Below are 18726 nucleotides of genomic sequence, written 5' to 3' on the forward strand. Positions count from 1 at the left end.
TGTAGTCTACAATTTGCATCAAATCTATTAAACATGTTGGTGGAGCCTACATTGACGAATACATCGCCGAATTTCGGCAAATCACCAGACGAACAAAACGAGGTTAGTATCCACAAATTTATAAAGCCAAAACATAAAGTATTATAATTAAAATCTTATATAATCTTATAGTTTTATGAACCTTTTAAATAATTTTTAAAATCTAGTTATAAGTCCACGGTATTAAAAGACTAATAAAACTTATTATGTAGAGAAATAATATAGGTCGCACCACACTTTTGCATAATGCAAGAGAATCAATCAATCAGAATAGTCTATTTTCCTTTTCAGAATAAAAATAAAGCCACTGATTGGTTAATTTTCTTATGCATTATGTGTTATGCAAAAGTCTGTGCCGTGGTCTTAACTCTTGTAATATAATTTGAAAAACAGTATCTTATCTGTATGAACAAGGGTATTTGAATCTGATTGTTTTATCTATTTAAAGTGGTTAAAAAAATTTATAAAAATTTATGAATATACTTTCAAGTTTGTAGAATAAAGATTTGTACTTTATTTTGTATTTTCTAAGGAATAGGGGGTTTTTAAATGTTATGAGAAACTTCTAGAAATTAATACTTATTATAAGAAATGTTTTGGTAAGAATCTTTAGAACAATCTATTTTATTATTTGTTTTAGATATTGCAGTCTTTAGGCACACCTCACATCGACTCCTTTAATTACATGTTGGAAGATGGTCTTTTTCAAAATTTAAAAGATAGTACTCTGGTATACTTAACTCTTCCTAATGACGAGAAGGTAGTCCTCTGGTTGGACGATGTACATATCTATAAGCCTGCTGTTCCTTCTAATACAATTGGTGTGAAAACACATAAGATATATCCATCAGAATGTCGACAGAGAGGTGTCACTTATAAGGGTAAAATACTTGTGAGGATTGGCTGGTCCATCAATGGTAAAGAGCAGGAGATTCTCGAAAAAGATTTAGGAGAAGTTCCAATCATGCTCAAGGTAAAATCTATATACAATTTACTGATGTTTAACTATAACTGCCTTTATATGGTTATATCTGAATAAATATTTTATTCTTATTTACATAAGTTAAAATTAAACGAATTAAAATATCTTACCTTTAATTACATCAAATTTCAATTTTTCTGATGTTTTTCAGTCTAATCGGTGTCATTTGAACAAAATGAGTCCTAAGGAATTAGTCACTCATGGCGAACACGAACAAGAATGGGGTGGTTACTTCATAATCAAAGGTCTGGAGCGACTTGTACGTATGCTAATAATGACAAGACGAAACTATCCCATCGCCATCAAGAGGCCAACTTGGAAAGGTCACGGCGAGTTGTTCAGTGAGTTTGGTATTCTTTTAAGAAGTGTTCGGGACGATAACTCTACCGTCGTACGTATCTAAATATATTTTCTATGTCATTTCTTTTATATTGATATATATATATATATATATATATATATATATATATATATATATATATATATGTATCATTATCATAATTATATACGTCTCTTTGCAGAACAATACACTTCACTATGTGATTGATGGTTCTGCAAAATTTGCATTTACATACAAAAAGGCTACGTATTACGTGCCATTGATATTAATGCTAAAATGTTTGGTGGACGTAACTGATGTGTACATTTACAAAGCATTGCTCGCTGGATGCGAGGATGATCTTTATTACAATAACAGTATCATAAACATGTTACGTGCCATACATGAAGAGGGTCTACACTGGCATGAACAGTGTAAAGCTTACATAGGAAAGATGTTTAAAGTAAAATTTTCTGAATTGCCCACAGATGCGACTGACATAGACGTTTGTGATTACATTATTAAGTAAGTTTGGACTTTATTATTTTATTATGTTTCCTGGTATAATCCTAAACTTTATTACTATGTTTTATCATACAGAAATTGTGTCGCTATTCATCTTGACGAGCTTGCCGATAAGTTCCACTTACTTGTGTTTATGACTAAAAAATTGTTTGCTCTTGCGAATAACAAGTGTGCCGTTGAAGGTGCGGATTCCGTGATGATGCAGGAATGTTTATTGGGCGGGCACTTATATCTGCAAGTTCTCAAAGAGAAACTATCCTATTGGCTGATTAGTGTTAAGCATCATATTCTCAAACGTGCCAAGAGTGCTGGTAATAGATATACTTTAAGTGTGCGTAAGTATTTTATTTGTAATATTAGTCTTGAGAAAAGATCAAGCTAAGTGCATAGAGAGATAACTAATTTGAAATATTTAGAGGAAATGTTGAACGTCACTAAATTTCGGAGCAATGTTGATTCACAAATGGAGTATTTCTTGTCCACTGGAAGTGTAAGGTCGTCTTCTGGTTTGGGACTTATGCAAACCTCTGGTCTCACGATTATTGTAGAAAATATCAATAGAATGCGTTATATGAGTCATTTTCGTGCAATACACAGAGGCGCGTTCTTCCAAGAAATGAGAACTACTGAAGCTAGACAATTGTTGCCTGATGCTTGGGGTAATTAAAAATTTTGCTGTAATTGCTATAGCAATAGATATATTTCAGATTTTTGAATATAATTGATCTCGAATAATATAGACAATTTGTAATTTATTGTATACATTATATACATTATATACAAATTTATAAAAATTTTTATAATATATTAATCTTTAAATAATTATGATTATCTTTGTAGGATTTATTTGTCCGATTCATACGCCAGATGGTGCTCCATGCGGATTGCTCAATCACTTGACAATGAATTGTATTGTTACAAAACATCCAGATGCAAAATTAAAAGCCGCAATACCGGCAGTACTGGTAGACCTCGGAATGGTTCCGTTATCTATCGCGGATGAGTGGAAAAATTCGTATAACGTAATGTTAGATGGAAAATTGATTGGCTTGATAGAGGACAAAATTATTAATAAAGTAGTATACAAGCTAAGAGTACTTAAGATAAAGGGTAAAGAGGTAAGTGAATGCAATGTCTTTAACTTTGATTATAACTTGTGTGTTATATTTTTTAAGCAAAAATAATATGATAAACAGGTCAATGTATCGAGCCAAGACAAATTTTCTTAATACATTATAATTAATTAGATAAATTATATAATTATAAACGCGACTAATAACACTGTGTTAAAGAAACGTTTTGACTATACTTAGTCCTCTTCAGTCATAATACATTACCAATATGTATGAACTTAAAACATGAATGAAATGATGGACACGAAAATATCATTCATTCATGTTTTAAGTTCATACATATTAGTAATGTATTATGACTGAAGAGGACTAAGTATAGTCGAAACGTTTCTTTAACACAGTGTTATTAGTCGCGTTTATAATTATATAATGTTTATCTAATTAATTATAATTTAAGAAAATTTGTCTTGGCTCGATACATTGACCTATTTATCATATTATTTTTGTTTAGCATTAACGAGCTTTTTATAATTGTTTGTATTGTTATATTTTTTTAAATCCAATGTTTTGTCTTTAGGTACCATCTACATTGGAGATTGCACTAGTTCCAAAGAAAAATGGTCCAACTCAGTATCCAGGATTATTTTTATTTACTAGCGCGGCTAGAATGATGAGACCAGTGATAAATCTAGCCACGCAAAAGATTGAATTTATAGGAACATTTGAACAGATTTACTTGGAGATTTGTGTGAGACCTAACGAAGCATACGAAGGGGTAAATATGTGTAATTTTTTGTTATATGTAATTTTTTTTTAATTATGCAACATGGCAATAATTTTTTCTTGTTTCCAGTTGACGACACATCAAGAAGTAAGCCAAACAACAATTTTCAGCAATTTAGCTAACCTTATTCCGCTGCCGGATTGTAATCAGAGTCCAAGAAACATGTACCAGTGTCAGGTAAATTTCGTAAAAAATCATATAAAATAATTAGCATATTTCAGTGCTTACTGTACCAGTGAGTATTTCTTCCGTTTGGCTCTAGAACTTTCTCGAAGTTACCAATAATGACTTAAACACTTTGGACATTTCTTTTTATGTAATTGCGAATTTATTTATTGTAATTCATTTGAATATTGAGATGATCTAATAACAGATCAAAATGTTTATTTCTTCTTTTGTCATACAGAGTAATATTATATATTTTCTACATGTAGATTCTGACTTTTTTATGCCTTTTGTTTTAAATTTGATATTTTATTATTAGAGTTTATAATATTTTGTTAATTTTTGCACAATGATTGAACTATATTAATTTTTTAATAACTATCCAGATGAGTAAACAAACAATGGGTACACCATGCCACAATTGGCAACTGCAATCCCAAACGAAATTATACAGATTGCAAACGCCTAGTACACCACTTTTTAGGCCTGTACATTATGACAATATTAACATGGATGACTTTGCAATGGGTACCAATGCAATAATTGCTGTTATCTCATATACGGTGAGTATTTTGTTACTGAATACTTTGCTTTTAATATTAATGATCTATATTTTCTTTCACAATTTTACATTGATAATTTTACGTACAGGGATACGATATGGAAGATGCAATGGTTATCAACAAGTCGTCGTACGAACGTGGTTTTGGACATGGAACGATTTACAAGTCCGAGTTTGTTGATTTGAATGATAAAAAGAGTTATTTCAGCCGCGATCCAGATAAACCTGACCTTGTAAAAACGATAGATGTTGATGGTTTGCCTATGCCAGGTATTACTATTAGAGAAGGAGACGCGTATTATTCGTAAGTATTTCTTGTAGCTTCTATTTGTCACTTTCTTTTGTAATCTCTTTATTCTAAAATCTCGTCTATGGTTTTATATGTATATTTTATAGCTATTACGATGCTGATAATGCCCAATATGTCATTGGAAAATATAGAGGAACAGAAACCGCCTATGTTGACAATGTAAAATTATGTGGTTCATTAAATAATCAAGATCCCCGAAGAGCGTGCATTACATTCCGTGTTCCTGTTAGTAAAATTATAATATACACGTATATGCATGCATGTATATATAACTATAAAATATATATATTTGAGCAAAATTTATATTTTGTTTAAATTTATTACAAATTTTCAGAGAAATCCCATTGTTGGAGATAAATTCGCGTCAAGAGCAGGACAAAAAGGAATTCTTTCGCGGCTGTATTCCGTCGAGGATTTGCCATTCACAGAGACCGGAATGATTCCCGACATTATATTTAATCCGCACGGTTTCCCGAGTCGTATGACAATAGGTAAGCCAGAGAATCTATTTTATTGGAATAATATGATGTAATACTTTGCACGGATGATTTTCAATAAAAATCTTTAGCATAAGTTTCGAATATATAATATTACAAATATTTGTAATATATAATATTACAAATAATTTTTTTTTAAATTATCAAAAAAATTTTAATGTTGATGATCACGGATAAAGCAACAATCAATTTTTCATTATAATAGCTATGATGATCGAGGTAATGGCTGGGAAATCAGCTGCTGTGCATGGTTTAGTTCACGATGCCACGCCCTTTAGATTTAACGAAGAGAACATGGCCGTGGACTACTTCGGAAAATTATTAGAATTAGGCGGTTATAATTATTATGGGACCGAAAGAATGTATTCAGGCATTTATGGGTGCGAGATAACAGCCGACATCTTTTTTGGCATCGTGTATTATCAGAGATTGCGACATATGGTTTCTGATAAGTGGCAGGTAGCTAACTTATTCAAATTTCTGTATTATTTTTATATTTTTTAAACAGAACTTTTTAATAGAAAATTTATTTTCATTTTTTTATTCTTCTATTCTTAATGTCTTTTCTCATATATTATACTCTGCTATTTTTAAGTATAGTTTGATGATTGATAAATGTTTTCTTCAACTTTCATTAAATTATAATGGTTTAATTCAGTAATTTTAAATGGATTCAAGTTAAATATTTGTTTCATTTCTAGGTGAGAAGTACCGGACCGATTGATCAGCTCACAAGACAACCCATTAAAGGTCGTCGACGTGGTGGCGGTATTCGATTTGGAGAAATGGAACGAGATGCCCTAATTTCACATGGTTGTTCATACTTGCTCCAAGACCGTCTTTTTCATTGTTCCGATAAAATAACAGTAAGTAAGGCATCTTTCTTAATATATCGATATAAATATACTGGCCGAGTATTAGCTGTAGATGTAATGATGAAGATTAACCCTTTGATCGCACACTATCAAAGTTACGTTCACTACACACACATGGGTGTACGACACCCGGGAAACTTTGACAGTTTGTATTTCGGGCAAAAATCGACGAATTTTAATCTATTTTTTTATTCTTAAGGAAAATTTCTCAGAATTATGATAAATTAGGTTAGAAAGTTGTATGTATAAAGTGGAAAGAGATATATTCGATAGACACAATAAATCAAAAAATGTTTTTTTTTTTCAAACGGCTGCATTTTGTAGAAAAAAAAGAAAAGAAATACTTCAAAATATGGTAATTGGAAAGCTGAAGAGTTATTTTAAGAATCTATTATCAATTTTTTGATTTATACCAAAAAGTATATTTTTTAAAGATATGAATATTCACTATTTTCACTAACGGTTAATACTGTAAAATCGAAATCATCGAAATATTTGTGAATAAAACGACAATTAGTTTTCATGATTATTTATTGTTTATTTAACTCAAATACAAAGAGATGAAAGTTCAACTATTCACTTTTCCGTGTATTCACTTCTCTCTGGAAACAAAAAAATTTATTTGTAATACACGAAAATACACTTCACTAATGTTCTTTTACTTGGTTTATTAAAAAAAAGTAATTTATAGTTGAATGCAATCACTTTTACTTACATTTCACATTTCCGCTCTGCACAATTTTGTAACGTTCACCGCACACTGGGTGTATCACACCCAGAATCGAACTTCCGTTCACGCTGCTGCAGACACTAAGCGAACACTGACCGGATCAAGCACGCATAAGATAAAAGGAACACCTAACTTTTTTCTCCCCCATGTTCCATCTCCCTATTACTGCTCATTATAAAATGGCGCACGTTTGAAAATCGGCCTGGATGTGGCTAACTCAGTGTGCGGTCAGAGTTAAGAATTCGTATATATGGAATAGCCTCGCGACCTATTGTATACGAATCTGTCATTTTCATGCAGAGCTACACAATTCCATTAGCTATACATAATTTGATTGTATATTATTTGCAGACATTAGCGTGTCAAAAGTGCGGCTCATTACTTGGACCAGAATTAATAGTGAAAAGTAGAATTGATGACGACGATAAAAAGTGTCGTTTATGCGGTGAGGAAGATACCGTAGAAGAGATCGAAATTCCGTATATCTTCAGATTTCTTTTAATACAACTGGCGTCTTGTAATATAAATATTAAACTGAAATTTAGGCGAGTTTAACCAATTATATTGTATCTGTATATAATCTCTGTATATAATGTGAACGTATATATCGCGTGTACAATTTCTCAACAGAATAAAATTTTATTTTTTTTAACATTCCAGAGAATAAATCTATTCATAAAGCTAAAATATTACACTGATGAAATTTATTACACTGCCGTTTATATATATCTAACTCATTCACGATGTAAAATATCTGTATATACATAAATTCATCAACAGTTTATGTTACAAAATTAACTTGCACAAAAAAATGGATTTGACTATGTAACTTCTCTTTGTTTTTACAATGGTATGGAATGGAAGGAAATATCCTTATATTATTTTGCAACAAGCGAGTGAGATTATATCACGCGAACTATAATATATATATATATAATACTCCTAAAATTTTTAGAAATCAAAAAATTTGTATAAGTTGCATAAGTTGCACGAATGTTTAAGCCTTCGCTGGCACTTGTGCTCCGGGCTTGTTAGTAGGTGCTCCAGTTGCACCTGTCTGTTCTTTTTCCAATTGCTTTCCAAGATACTCCCTAAAAAGTAAATTTTGAGTAGTAAAAGTAAACACATTTACATTTTATATATGGACATTATATAAAAAACTAATATATGGGAAAATGTTTAAAATATTCTCATAATTTATCAATTGTCATCAATCAGCTTCACATATAAATATCAAACAAAAAAATGATAGTTTTTTAAATTATGTAACTTACCAATTATGTACCATAAGTTTTTGCACCGCAAGGAGAGCCTCATATCTAACATTAGGATCCTCATGCCCAAGAAGTTGCATCACGCGCTGTTTTCCGCCAAGTTGTTCAATTATGCTAAGATACACGAAACGATATATTAACAACTATAGTTATCAAATCTTTTTAATATAGCGTTTTTGTACATATAAATTAACGTACTGTTTGCCACGTGGATAATGGCGCACGTATTCGCCAATATCGAAACTGGCTACGCTGAGTACGAGCGGGTCTTTACTGGTCTCTAACAGATGAACTAGAATCCGCAAAAGTTCGTAATTCTTTTCGTTAAGACGACTTGCGTTCTCGCGCCAGAATTTGCCTGATTTGTGAACAGGAGACCATTCTAGACGACCAGACTTCACTTCCGTCGAATATTCGTCAAATGAACTTAAATCTTGCACTGACGCTTGCAACTTATCATTGAGGAACTCGATATCATCGGTGATATCTTCGTCGTCGAATTTTCGTTGACATAATATCGAAAGTTGTTTCAGAACCTTGCATTGCACCATAGCGATGCAATGTTCCTTGGCAACTTGTCCATCTTCTACTTTCTCAATTAAATTCTATTAATGTAAAAAGATAAAATTATTAATTTTATGTAACTATTTTTGTATATAACACTATATAATACTAATTCGATTTACCCTGAAAACTGCAAGTATAATACGTGTTACTTTTTCTTTGACTGAGTCGCTAAGTATATCGGCAAGAATGGGTATAACATTGAACCTGTAATATAATTAGGCAACATGATTATATATTAAACATCACTAGAATGTCTGTAATAAAATATTAAAGAGATGCTACTCACTTGTTCATCTTTTCTGCCAAGAGAGGATTAAAGGTAAGTACCCATAGACAGAAGATAAGTTGATATTGCACTTGGAAGTTTACTCTGCCAGACAGAACGCTAAGGAGGGTCGAAATTCCATCGACGGACACGAATGCAAAGCGATATTCATCTATACGAAGCATCATTTGTAGACATCGTGCCACCGATTGAATGTATTCATTGTTCTAAATAAAAAAATAATATATACTTTATCTAGAGTTTTTCCTTTTTTTAAAGGATTCGAAGATGAGTCGAAATAAAGAGAGTGAATCTTTCTTTAATTTAAAGGATCAGCGTTTAATAAATGTGTTGCTACATGCAAAAATTACGATAGTAAAATAATTTCTTAAAGGAAAAGAGAGAAAGATCTAGCACTTACTGAGAGAAAAGTGAATTTTATAAGTTTGTACAAGTTGGTTTAAGGTTGTAAAGAATTTGTAAATGTGACATCCACATAAGTTTTTATAAAGCACAATCATGCATATCAATAAGATATTAAACTTTACAAGTCAGTTGTCCTAAATGCAAGAGATTCATGATACTTTCTGTATGCGAGATATCGTTAAAAATCCTAACGAATTATTAGTGGCTCGTTTATTGGCAGAATGTGATTTAAAAAACGTAATTTGTTTAAAATTTTTTAAATAATAAATACTATCGTTTGATTAGTTGTTACAAAACCAACCGGGTTGAGGAATTCGTGCAGGTCATTGGCCTCCTTGGCCTGCTCCACAGCAGTATCTTGTTCTAGTCCTGCATGCAAGTCTGTGTGATCCTGAAGAGCATCGAACTAAAACCCCATCTCATTTCTTTTTATCTATTACAGATTTTACTGTAATTTAAAGTATCTGAAGCCTGAGCGCGGGAAAGCAAAGTCTATTTAGTTGTCAGTCACAACACAATTTATTGTTTTATTTATGTGGTTAGTTATATTTAATTTGCAACTTTTATCAATTTTTCACACAGACTTTTGCCATATAAATTTTATAATCTCCAGACTGCCACAATTTATCAGATTAGTGTGTTACAAGGGTTAATTAATTTTATAATTTTAAATTTTATAAAACATATATATATATATATATAAAATATACACACCTACATAAATATATATCAATTAAATTATAAAAAGCATTAAATATTTGTATTAGTCTTAGCATAGCTAAAAGGCATGAAAATGTTTAACAAAAGGTCATGTCCTTTTTATTGAATATAAATGTGAGATTATATTCTAAAGATTCTAAAGAATTGTGTCAAGTATGAGTGAGCTTAATTACTAAATAAACGTTGCGTGCAGTATGCAATTAAAGAAAAGCATTTTGTGTAAAAGGCAGAACAATAGTTACAAGAAGCAACTACAGTGACTACTACTACTACAACTAAAACATTACAGCTTACTACAACAGCTTTTAAACATTAGATTATTTAGTTATGGAAAAAGTATACATTGCAACGGACAATCAAATTTAATCTCATTCTAAAAGAATATTAGATATATATAAAAAGTTATATGAAAAAATAGACTCCTAAAAAAGTTAAATCAGAATAATTAGTACAATTTTAAGTTATATCTATATTTCAGTGTTATAAATATATAATAAGTATGTATTACATTAAAATAATTTTAATGTATTATCCTGAAGTAAAAATAAAATGCAGGATATTATATCGACAATTATTTCTACTTCCTGACTTACAACAACTTGCGTAACATGCAGGAAATAATCTGTCAAACTCACACTAAGTTTCAATTGATCCTTGAGCCATGTTAAATAAAACTGAAGATCGGTTTTCTCCATGAGATCATGACTCCAGCAAGCCAATTTAGCTATAATACGCGATGTCATATTCATTATAAAGCCATCTTGCCGGTTCAACAGATTGAGGAATGGTCCCCAAACAGATTCCCGTTTTCGTGTAGAGTGCTCGCGAAAGATTTCCACACGACTGCGATCTTCCTATAAATCAATATTAAATTAGTATCAGATTATTCATAAATAAAAATCACACATCTTTTATTAAAAGTATTGACAAAATAATATGCATAGAAAAACATATCTAGAAAAAAAATATATGTAAAAGATAAATATTAAAAAATTTGAATTGTAAATCTAAAATTAAATAATATAATTAAATAAGATCCAAAGAATAAAAAAAAATAAAAAATATCTAAAAAATGCAGTAAACATTGTCTTTTTCAAATATTTTATTTTTATCAAGTATTTTATTTTATTTAATTATACTATTTAACTTTAGATTTAAAATTCTAATAAGCAAAATATTTGTTCTAATTAACATGAATACCTTACTTGGCTTATAGCTCCTCAATTATACAGACTTTTATTTAATCTATTAAGAGAAAAAGTATGTAGCTATACCTGTAACATATCATCAATCATTGTGAGAATATATTGAATTGTCTGGTCTTTTGAAACATGTCCAAGCAAATTTAGAAATGTTTTAGCTGCCTGATGTGGATTCTCCTTCAATTTATTCTCCCTTGTTTTGGCATCGCTCGAATCAAAAGCCGCAATAAAATCGTAGTCTTCTTTTGATATCATTTGTGATCTAAAAACATCAAATACACTTAGAATATTTCTCATTCAGCTTATAATTTCTCCATGGTGTACTGTCAAATTAAAGTTTTGTCAACTTCCAATCAGAGTCCGGCAAAATTTTCAGATTGGCCTTCTCAAATACAATTTCATCTTACATATACTTACTGGAAATATGATTGCCAATTAATATGTTGATTCCTAATATCGGCAGCTTGCTGCTGGAGCACACTCGTAGCTGCCAGCATATCTGCACAATCACGTGAATCCATGCTTAAATATTACGCATAAAACACAAGAGACAATAAAATAAACTTCATACAGGCCGGCAATGTGTAATTAGGACGATAAAATTGTTAAACGAGCAATGAAAACAGATCGTATCGTTGGGAGGGGCACTGTCAAACGGACGAATCTCCTTTATGCAGAGAGTATAATTACCGATTTTCTCGTCCGGCAACGCCGGTATCATCTGCTTGATATTCGCACGATCCACCATGATTGCTGTCGAGATTTCACAACGATTTAAGAAATAATCTCACTCGGAAAACCCAACACACAAAGCCTCCACCTTGTTCTCCTCGCCTTTTTCAGCTGTTCGATGGTTCGATCACAAGACCACGCAAATACCAACCTGACTTGACGTAATAAATTATCTTGATATATATATGGCTGCGTTCAGAAACATCACCTGAGTGCTCTCGGGTATCATTCTATCCTTGTTGTTCGTTCTATGTGAAACAAAGATAGAATGATACCAGAGAGCACTCGAGTGACATTTCCGAACGCAGCCCTACACTGGTGCAATAAGCTAAAATAAGACAGAAATAATTTTTTTTCCCATTCTAACTTATTGCACTAATACTACAGCAGTGCAACGACAAAAAACAGGCCTTACGATTGGTGCGTTTTATGAAAGGTTACAATATTCTTTATTAACTTTCCAGAAATAATTTAAAAATAATAAAATATATTGTTATAATAATATTGTAATAATATAATTTATAATTTATTACTATTATATTTTTTTGAAATAATTCAACTGGGATTAAATAAAATTTGCCCTTTTTTTTAACTTGACCAAAACTCAACGCATACATGAAAATTATCTGTATTAAAATTATCTAAGCTTATCAAAATTTTCATATTTCTTTTCTCAACTTTGATATTTTGTATTTTGAAAATAAACAAAGTATTTTATGGATATGTATTTATTAGCTTTTTTCGTAAAAGAAGTAAAAAGAATATCCTAAATTTTTTACACTTTAGAATCATTCGATATACGCACGCGCGCACACACACACACACACACACCGCGGGCGCACTGATTATATATATATATATATATATATATATATAAATTAAAAATACAAATTTTTTAAATGTAATTATTTTTATTGTTATATGTTGTATGAATAAAATAAAAAACAATTAGCTTTCTGTCTGACAATGAGACAAGAAGATAAATTGAAGAATAGCTAGAATTAGACTATAATAATGCAATTATAAAAAAAGATGCTTTTTATTTTTTTAATATACAATAATTTTTTTAAGTTTGTTTCTTTTTTTGTCTTCTTTTTTACATGTGAAATCTCAATTTTAGACGGAAGGTCACTTGATGCTAAAAACGCTTCAAAATATTTTTTGATTGATCAACTCGTAAAATTCTTTGTTGCAATAAAGTGTTTGTAACATCACGAAGCGTTTGTAACATCAAGTGAACTGCAGTCTTAGAATCATAAGACAATAAATGAAATAATAGAGAAAACTCTATTAAGTTGTTTTGGAAAGATTACTCGTCTTAATACAAAATATTTAAAGAACTCACAAAAAATTAATATAAGCTACAAAATTGTATTATCACTTTAATTAGCATTTTCTTTTCACATAAGTTTTAAAAGAAAAACGTTCCGGAGGTCGCTGTGACGGCGTCGTAGAGGAAGGTATTGTGAACAGGTTTATACTGCTTCGTGATGAGCTTTATAGTTTCGTGTGCCGCAAGACCACCCAAGAATGCCGAAACGGAGTGCAATTCTGCACCCCCGAATCGGCAAAGCTCGTGTACGTAATCGTCTTTGGCTAACGGGCCGCATCCCCATTCACTCAACAATTTTGTGAGGCATGTCTGTAACACAACTCGATTATAGAATCGTAACGCAATAATTATGTTATACATACAAAAAAGATAGTACTTTAAGTTTCACAATATCGGGTTCCACTTGATCATCAAATTCGCCAGGATACGAGTTATATTCCGCCTGGAATTTATCTACCCCTCGGAGCATGACATAGTAAAGCATCATACTCTCTGGATTCTCTAAGTTTTGAACTGTAAAAAATGTGGAATCGTTAAGAACATAAATTTTACTAACATCGATCAATTAGAAGAAAAAATTGTTAGAAATTAGAAAGGTTATTTTATTACATAAGGGTTATATAATTCTGTCTTCTTATAATTAATAAAATCTTATTATAAAAATATAATAAATTGTTGTCTTGTAATTATAAAATTATAAATTATGATCTTCTATTTTTTTTAAACCTTATTTCAATTACCTATAATATTAGTATCAAAAACTTTGGGATCGTATTCATCTGCGATGCAGCTGCCTTTTTCTACGTGAATATTAGCAGCATGTCTGCAAAACAGCTTGACATCCTTTTCTGAAATCGAATCTGATGATCTTCCCAATTGACGTAGTAACTGCAAAGTGCGCCTCCATACGGCTTCCACATCTGCCGAGGCTTGTTTATGATAACTGAAATACATTCGATTTTACACGTTAGCTTAGTAACGAACTGAAAGTAATGCATGAAAAAACACTTCAATCTTAATGTACATCAATATTAAAGAAAAGTTTAACATTCTTTTTAATTAATATTTTTTAACTTTTTAATTAAATAATATTACTACTATACTTATATTTTAATTCAAATAGTAAATAATAATAAAATAATTATTTAAATATAACATTTGTTTAAACTTTTAATTGATAAACTTACTAATAAAATACTTTTATTTGCACATTGCATTGATACAGAAGACTAAGCTATTTTTTCATGCATCATTGTCCTATATAACTGTCATTTCGAAATCAATATTATACATTTGCTGGAGTGCAATGTATTTCTCAGTGTCTGCAGTCATATCAGGCAGAGTACCCTTAAGTGGTAGTAATCCTCTCCCTTCATTATCGATGAAATCACGCACTGCTTTCGCAATAATCCAAAAAGAACTACTCTAAAATAAATCAATAATTAGTTTAAACGCGTTTCCAAACAATGAATAAATCATAGAGAATATTTTGTCGATACCTTTGCTGTCAAATTAACACAACGATCATCGTTTAAAATATTTATAACATTATCGGGAATATCGCTCACTCTTATGCATTTATTTACAGCTGACATAGCTTCCTCAAAATTCTCCTCGCTATTAGACGAGTCGTGCTCATCACGTCTCATACCGCTTTTTATCATATCCCTGAGTTGCTGCTTCTCTTTATATGTTTTCGGTAAAGCGCCGTGCACTGATATCCACTTTTCTAAGTATTTATACAAGATAACTAAATATGGTACGTGACAATGGTCTTTGAAGTTCATTTCATCTAGATTTATGGAATCTATATGTTTCTTCAAACTATCAAATGGCCTATCCAGGCGTAAATCTGGCGTTTCGTTATCCGGATGAGTCTCTATAACCGTATGCTCCTTTATTTGAATGCGCATATATGCGATAAAGCCTAAACTCTTACATACTATCAGAGGAATATTCAGTTCCCAAAGTCTTTTCGACAGAAGAATCAACGTTCTAAAAATATTTCCATAAGAATGTATTTATTATAAGTTTCTAGCGTTTATGCAAACACTAAAAACAATATTTAAAAGATATATACAGAATGTCTGGTAAGATGAAAGAAAATTTAATAAGCCTTGATTCTAGATAAAATAATAAGACAAAAATCAAGAATAACAAAATTGTGATTAGGATTTTAGTTTTTAAATTACATGTTTTAAGCACTTTTTACATAAACATTTATTTATTCAGAATGACAAAATCAAAATTTTTTTATAGAAATTATGTTCTTTTATTCATAATGTCTTTCATATATTCATGTGCTTTACTTTTTACAGGAATATTTAAACATTTATAATTAAAAAGGTAAAGGCTTAATTACAATTTTGTTATTTTTAATTTTCGTCTGTTGTCATTTAAAATTGCTTCTTAAATTTTCTTCCATTTGTTGCAAAACCTGTATATAATTTTAATATTCTTTGTAGATTGTGATATTTGCGATTGTGTTCTTACTTTTCAGTTAGTGCAGTTGCCACAACCACGGTGAAGCTATTAAAAAAATCTGGGCTGTTGGATAAAATTTGTTCAGGCTCTTCGTCAATGTAATCGCCAGTTACATCTGGATTCATCTCTAAGAGCATTTGAGTAGCTACTTGCGCTCTAGATTTTCCAACAGTATCTGCTTCTAGAAAAAAGCTAAGTCAAACCCATTTAATGCATTGAGTCGTGTCTCTAGATTCTGCAGTTGTAAGGAGATTGTGTACATACTTAGCTCCGATATCTTCTTCTGTAATTTTTTTGCCATCGACTATAGTGAACGCTCCTATACCTGGAAGCACTAGCGATTTCAGTACCTCTGTGCCAAGTCCGGTGGCATTTATGAGACAGACATGAGCAGCCTCTAGAGCCACTTGGCCATGGTCACCCCATAATCTGTTAGATACAAAGATCCAATGTCATAAAATAATCGGAAATATCTTATATACTGCATATGAAGGAAAGAAGAAACTTTTGAAAAGGTAACTGAAGTTAAAAACAGTGGGACAGAGTTCGCTATTCAATAAAAAAAATAGGGATGTAAGCTGAAGCTGTCAGTTATAACCTCAAAGTGCAAACTCGGGGATTACCTCAATTGACGATCGTATTTCCGATTTTTCTCGGACTGTTCGGGCGATTTTGACTCGGGAGATGCCATCGGGGAGGCGTATGCGAGAGATTAGAGCGGTGGCAGGAAGCACCTTAGGATGCACACAGCACAACCACACGAACACAACGGCGGCACCGCAGTATCGCACTTGACCAACTTGTGCACGCGTGTGTGTAGATAGCGTAGATAATAAATACATATGAATTGTATGGTAATGTTGAATATCGCGGTAGTTAGTGTATAAAACCTGCATAAGGTTCGAGTATCAAGAATTATTTTATTTTTTTTATGATTCTTACATATACACATTTATTCCTCTCTATAATATACTCTACTTTTTTATTTTTTTAAAGTAATATATGTATATATATGTAACGTGCCTGTTAGTTGTAATTTCCCACTCAACAATGTAATTGTAATATAACACGTGTGTTATATTACAATTATATTAATATTGAGTGAGAAATTACAACTAACAAGCACGTGTTACATGTATAACTTTGTGTTTGGTGGGATGTTAAATCAGAAATAATATTAAAATGATATTAAATTATAGCAAATGCAGTAGTATTTTAATAAAAATATTATTAATATTAAATATTTTGTACTTTTCTCTTATAATGCTTATTATAGTATAATCATAAACTATAATATATACTTATAAATTTGCACATAAATATTCATATATGATTACACATAAATATATATAAATTGTTAATAATGCCAAGCAAAATGCTAGCAGCTTGCCGGCAATATGCCAGCAAACTCGAGCATGATATCGCAGCAGATTTCAATCTGCTGCTTCCTCATTAAGCTTAGTTTCTAACAGCATAGATTATCAACAGAAAATATTGATAGAAATACAGCAAAAATCGAATATCATCTGCTACCATAACATGACAGCAAATTCATAGTAAATATCGAACACAATCTGACAAATTAAACTCTAAACGCAGAAAGACAGCAAAAACGAAGCATGAAATGCTATCACGTTGCGACACCAGAAACGCGGCGAAGATACAGCACGATGTGTCACATGAAGTACTGACAGCAAAAATGCAGCAGAAATCGAGCAGAGCCTGCCGTCACGACATGCCGGCGAAAACGCAGCAGATATAGAACGCGATCTGCTTTATCGATTGTGACGGCAAAAACATAGCAGAAATCGAGCACCAAGCTGTCGTCACAAGTAATCGGAAAAATATAGCAAAAATTTAACACGATATGACGTATTATTAATAATTTTTAATTAGTAAAATAAATAATTAATGTATGCAATGTACATATGTTTATTAATATTATTATTACATTTAATTTACATTATATAATTTTATAAATTTGATGATATTTAATTTACATATACATTACGAATTATATATTTTATGATTATATACTTAAATTTAAATGTGGCGTTTTCGACTGACTGCAGAGAGTTAATTAAACCCAAGATGATATCACATGCAAGAACCGTCCAATTTGAACTTTTTTTTATATGAAGGTGGAAATCTTTGAGAAGACTTCTGGGAGGATCAGGTCCGGGAAGTGTGGGATTCGACGGGAGACACGTCGGGTGATCAACCTTACTACCGCCCACTCACTAAAATCATCTATTATAGAGGATTCATGGCTCCTGCACACAGAACGCGGCAAAGCGGCATCGCGGTAGCCAATCACCGTCTTGCTTTTTTATTAAATACATATATGTATTATCAGAAAAGCAAGACGGTGATTGGCCACCGCGATGCCGCTTTGCCGCGTCCTGTGTGCAGAAGTCATCACACATCTGATGTAGCAAACTCGCGGTCTATACCTGCCGCGTTTTCGCCGTCATGTCATGACGGCAGGCTCTGCTCGATTTCTGCTGCATTTTTGCTGTCAGTACTTCATGTGATACATCGTGCTGTATTTTCGCCAAGTTTCTGGTATCGCAGCGTGATAGCAAATATGTCAAATTTCTAGCTACATTTTATTAATTTAATGTGACATCATGACATATCTGTTTTTTTATTTAATTTTTAGTGGTATATTGTGTCAACACACAATGTCTGATTTTTGTTTTGTTAATGTCTTTAAATTTTGTTGTACTTTTGCTGCATTTTTGAGGGCACATTGTGACGCAAAGTCTACTCGATTTTTGTCGTGTTTCTGTTAATGTTAGTTGAAACGGCAAACTGTAATTGCTTGCTGTCCAACTTTTGCCAGCATAATATGTGTCAAAA

At 31.5% G+C, this 18726-nt stretch overlaps 3 protein-coding genes across 5 annotated transcripts; 1 reads left to right on the forward strand and 2 right to left on the reverse strand.

The window, feature by feature from the left end:
- Positions 1-33: 33 nt before the first annotated feature.
- LOC105832103 (DNA-directed RNA polymerase I subunit RPA2) lies at positions 34-7514 on the forward strand. Its single transcript, XM_012672750.3, has 16 exons — positions 34-102; positions 680-1012; positions 1173-1412; positions 1543-1865; positions 1941-2200; positions 2282-2524; positions 2706-2983; positions 3516-3713; positions 3792-3899; positions 4274-4450; positions 4539-4753; positions 4846-4984; positions 5094-5250; positions 5462-5715; positions 5958-6122; positions 7213-7514. The coding sequence occupies exons 1-16, from the start codon at positions 34-36 to the stop codon at positions 7414-7416; spliced, it is 3363 nt and encodes a 1120-aa protein (XP_012528204.1). The 3' UTR covers positions 7417-7514.
- Positions 7481-12198, reverse strand: LOC105832104 (V-type proton ATPase subunit H). Of its 2 annotated transcripts, XM_012672751.3 has the most exons (10): positions 12006-12198; positions 11733-11814; positions 11388-11577; positions 10749-10967; positions 9695-9799; positions 8989-9194; positions 8822-8906; positions 8334-8740; positions 8136-8249; positions 7481-7952 (listed from the first exon to the last, which is right to left on the reverse strand). In XM_012672751.3, exons 1-10 carry the CDS (start codon positions 12061-12063, stop codon positions 7859-7861), a joined length of 1560 nt encoding a protein of 519 aa, XP_012528205.1. In that variant the 5' UTR covers positions 12064-12198; the 3' UTR covers positions 7481-7858. The 2 variants fall into 2 exon arrangements, with proteins under 2 accessions (XP_012528205.1, XP_012528206.1); XM_012672752.3 differs by lacking the exon at positions 9695-9799 and having other exon boundaries at positions 12006-12197.
- A 740-nt stretch (positions 12199-12938) lies between these two features.
- On the reverse strand, positions 12939-16891 carry LOC105832105 (NEDD8-activating enzyme E1 regulatory subunit). Of its 2 annotated transcripts, none has more exons than XM_012672755.3 (8): positions 16488-16891; positions 16129-16293; positions 15874-16045; positions 14880-15375; positions 14672-14805; positions 14121-14323; positions 13757-13893; positions 12939-13689 (listed from the first exon to the last, which is right to left on the reverse strand). In XM_012672755.3, exons 2-8 carry the CDS (start codon positions 16163-16165, stop codon positions 13459-13461), a joined length of 1410 nt encoding a protein of 469 aa, XP_012528209.1. In that variant the 5' UTR covers positions 16166-16293; positions 16488-16891; the 3' UTR covers positions 12939-13458. The 2 variants fall into 2 exon arrangements, with proteins under 2 accessions (XP_012528209.1, XP_012528208.1); XM_012672754.3 differs by having other exon boundaries at positions 15874-16056; positions 16488-16889.
- Between the last annotated feature and the right edge of the window lie 1835 nt (positions 16892-18726).

The sequence above is a fragment of the Monomorium pharaonis genome, chromosome 2 (genome assembly GCF_013373865.1).
Source record: "Monomorium pharaonis isolate MP-MQ-018 chromosome 2, ASM1337386v2, whole genome shotgun sequence".
Classification (NCBI taxonomy): Eukaryota; Metazoa; Arthropoda; class Insecta; order Hymenoptera; family Formicidae; genus Monomorium; species Monomorium pharaonis.

Coding starts and splice junctions, on each gene's coding strand:
- LOC105832105 (XM_012672754.3), bottom strand. CDS start 16,555: ATGGCATCTCCCGAGTCAAAATCGCCCGAACAGTCCGAGAAAAATCGG. Junction 16,294..16,487: donor AAATACGATCGTCAATTGAG/GTAATCCCCGAG, acceptor TGTATCTAACAG/ATTATGGGGTGACCATGGCC. Junction 13,894..14,120: donor TTTTGATACTAATATTATAG/GTAATTGAAATA, acceptor CATTTTTTACAG/TTCAAAACTTAGAGAATCCA.
- LOC105832104 (XM_012672751.3), bottom strand. CDS start 12,063: ATGGTGGATCGTGCGAATATCAAGCAGATGATACCGGCGTTGCCGGAC. Junction 8,907..8,988: donor TTGGCAGAAAAGATGAACAA/GTGAGTAGCATC, acceptor ATTATATTACAG/GTTCAATGTTATACCCATTC. Junction 8,741..8,821: donor TTATACTTGCAGTTTTCAGG/GTAAATCGAATT, acceptor TTACATTAATAG/AATTTAATTGAGAAAGTAGA.
- LOC105832103 (XM_012672750.3), top strand. CDS start 34: ATGTTGGTGGAGCCTACATTGACGAATACATCGCCGAATTTCGGCAAA. Junction 2,984..3,515: donor TTAAGATAAAGGGTAAAGAG/GTAAGTGAATGC, acceptor TTTTGTCTTTAG/GTACCATCTACATTGGAGAT. Junction 3,714..3,791: donor CTAACGAAGCATACGAAGGG/GTAAATATGTGT, acceptor TCTTGTTTCCAG/TTGACGACACATCAAGAAGT.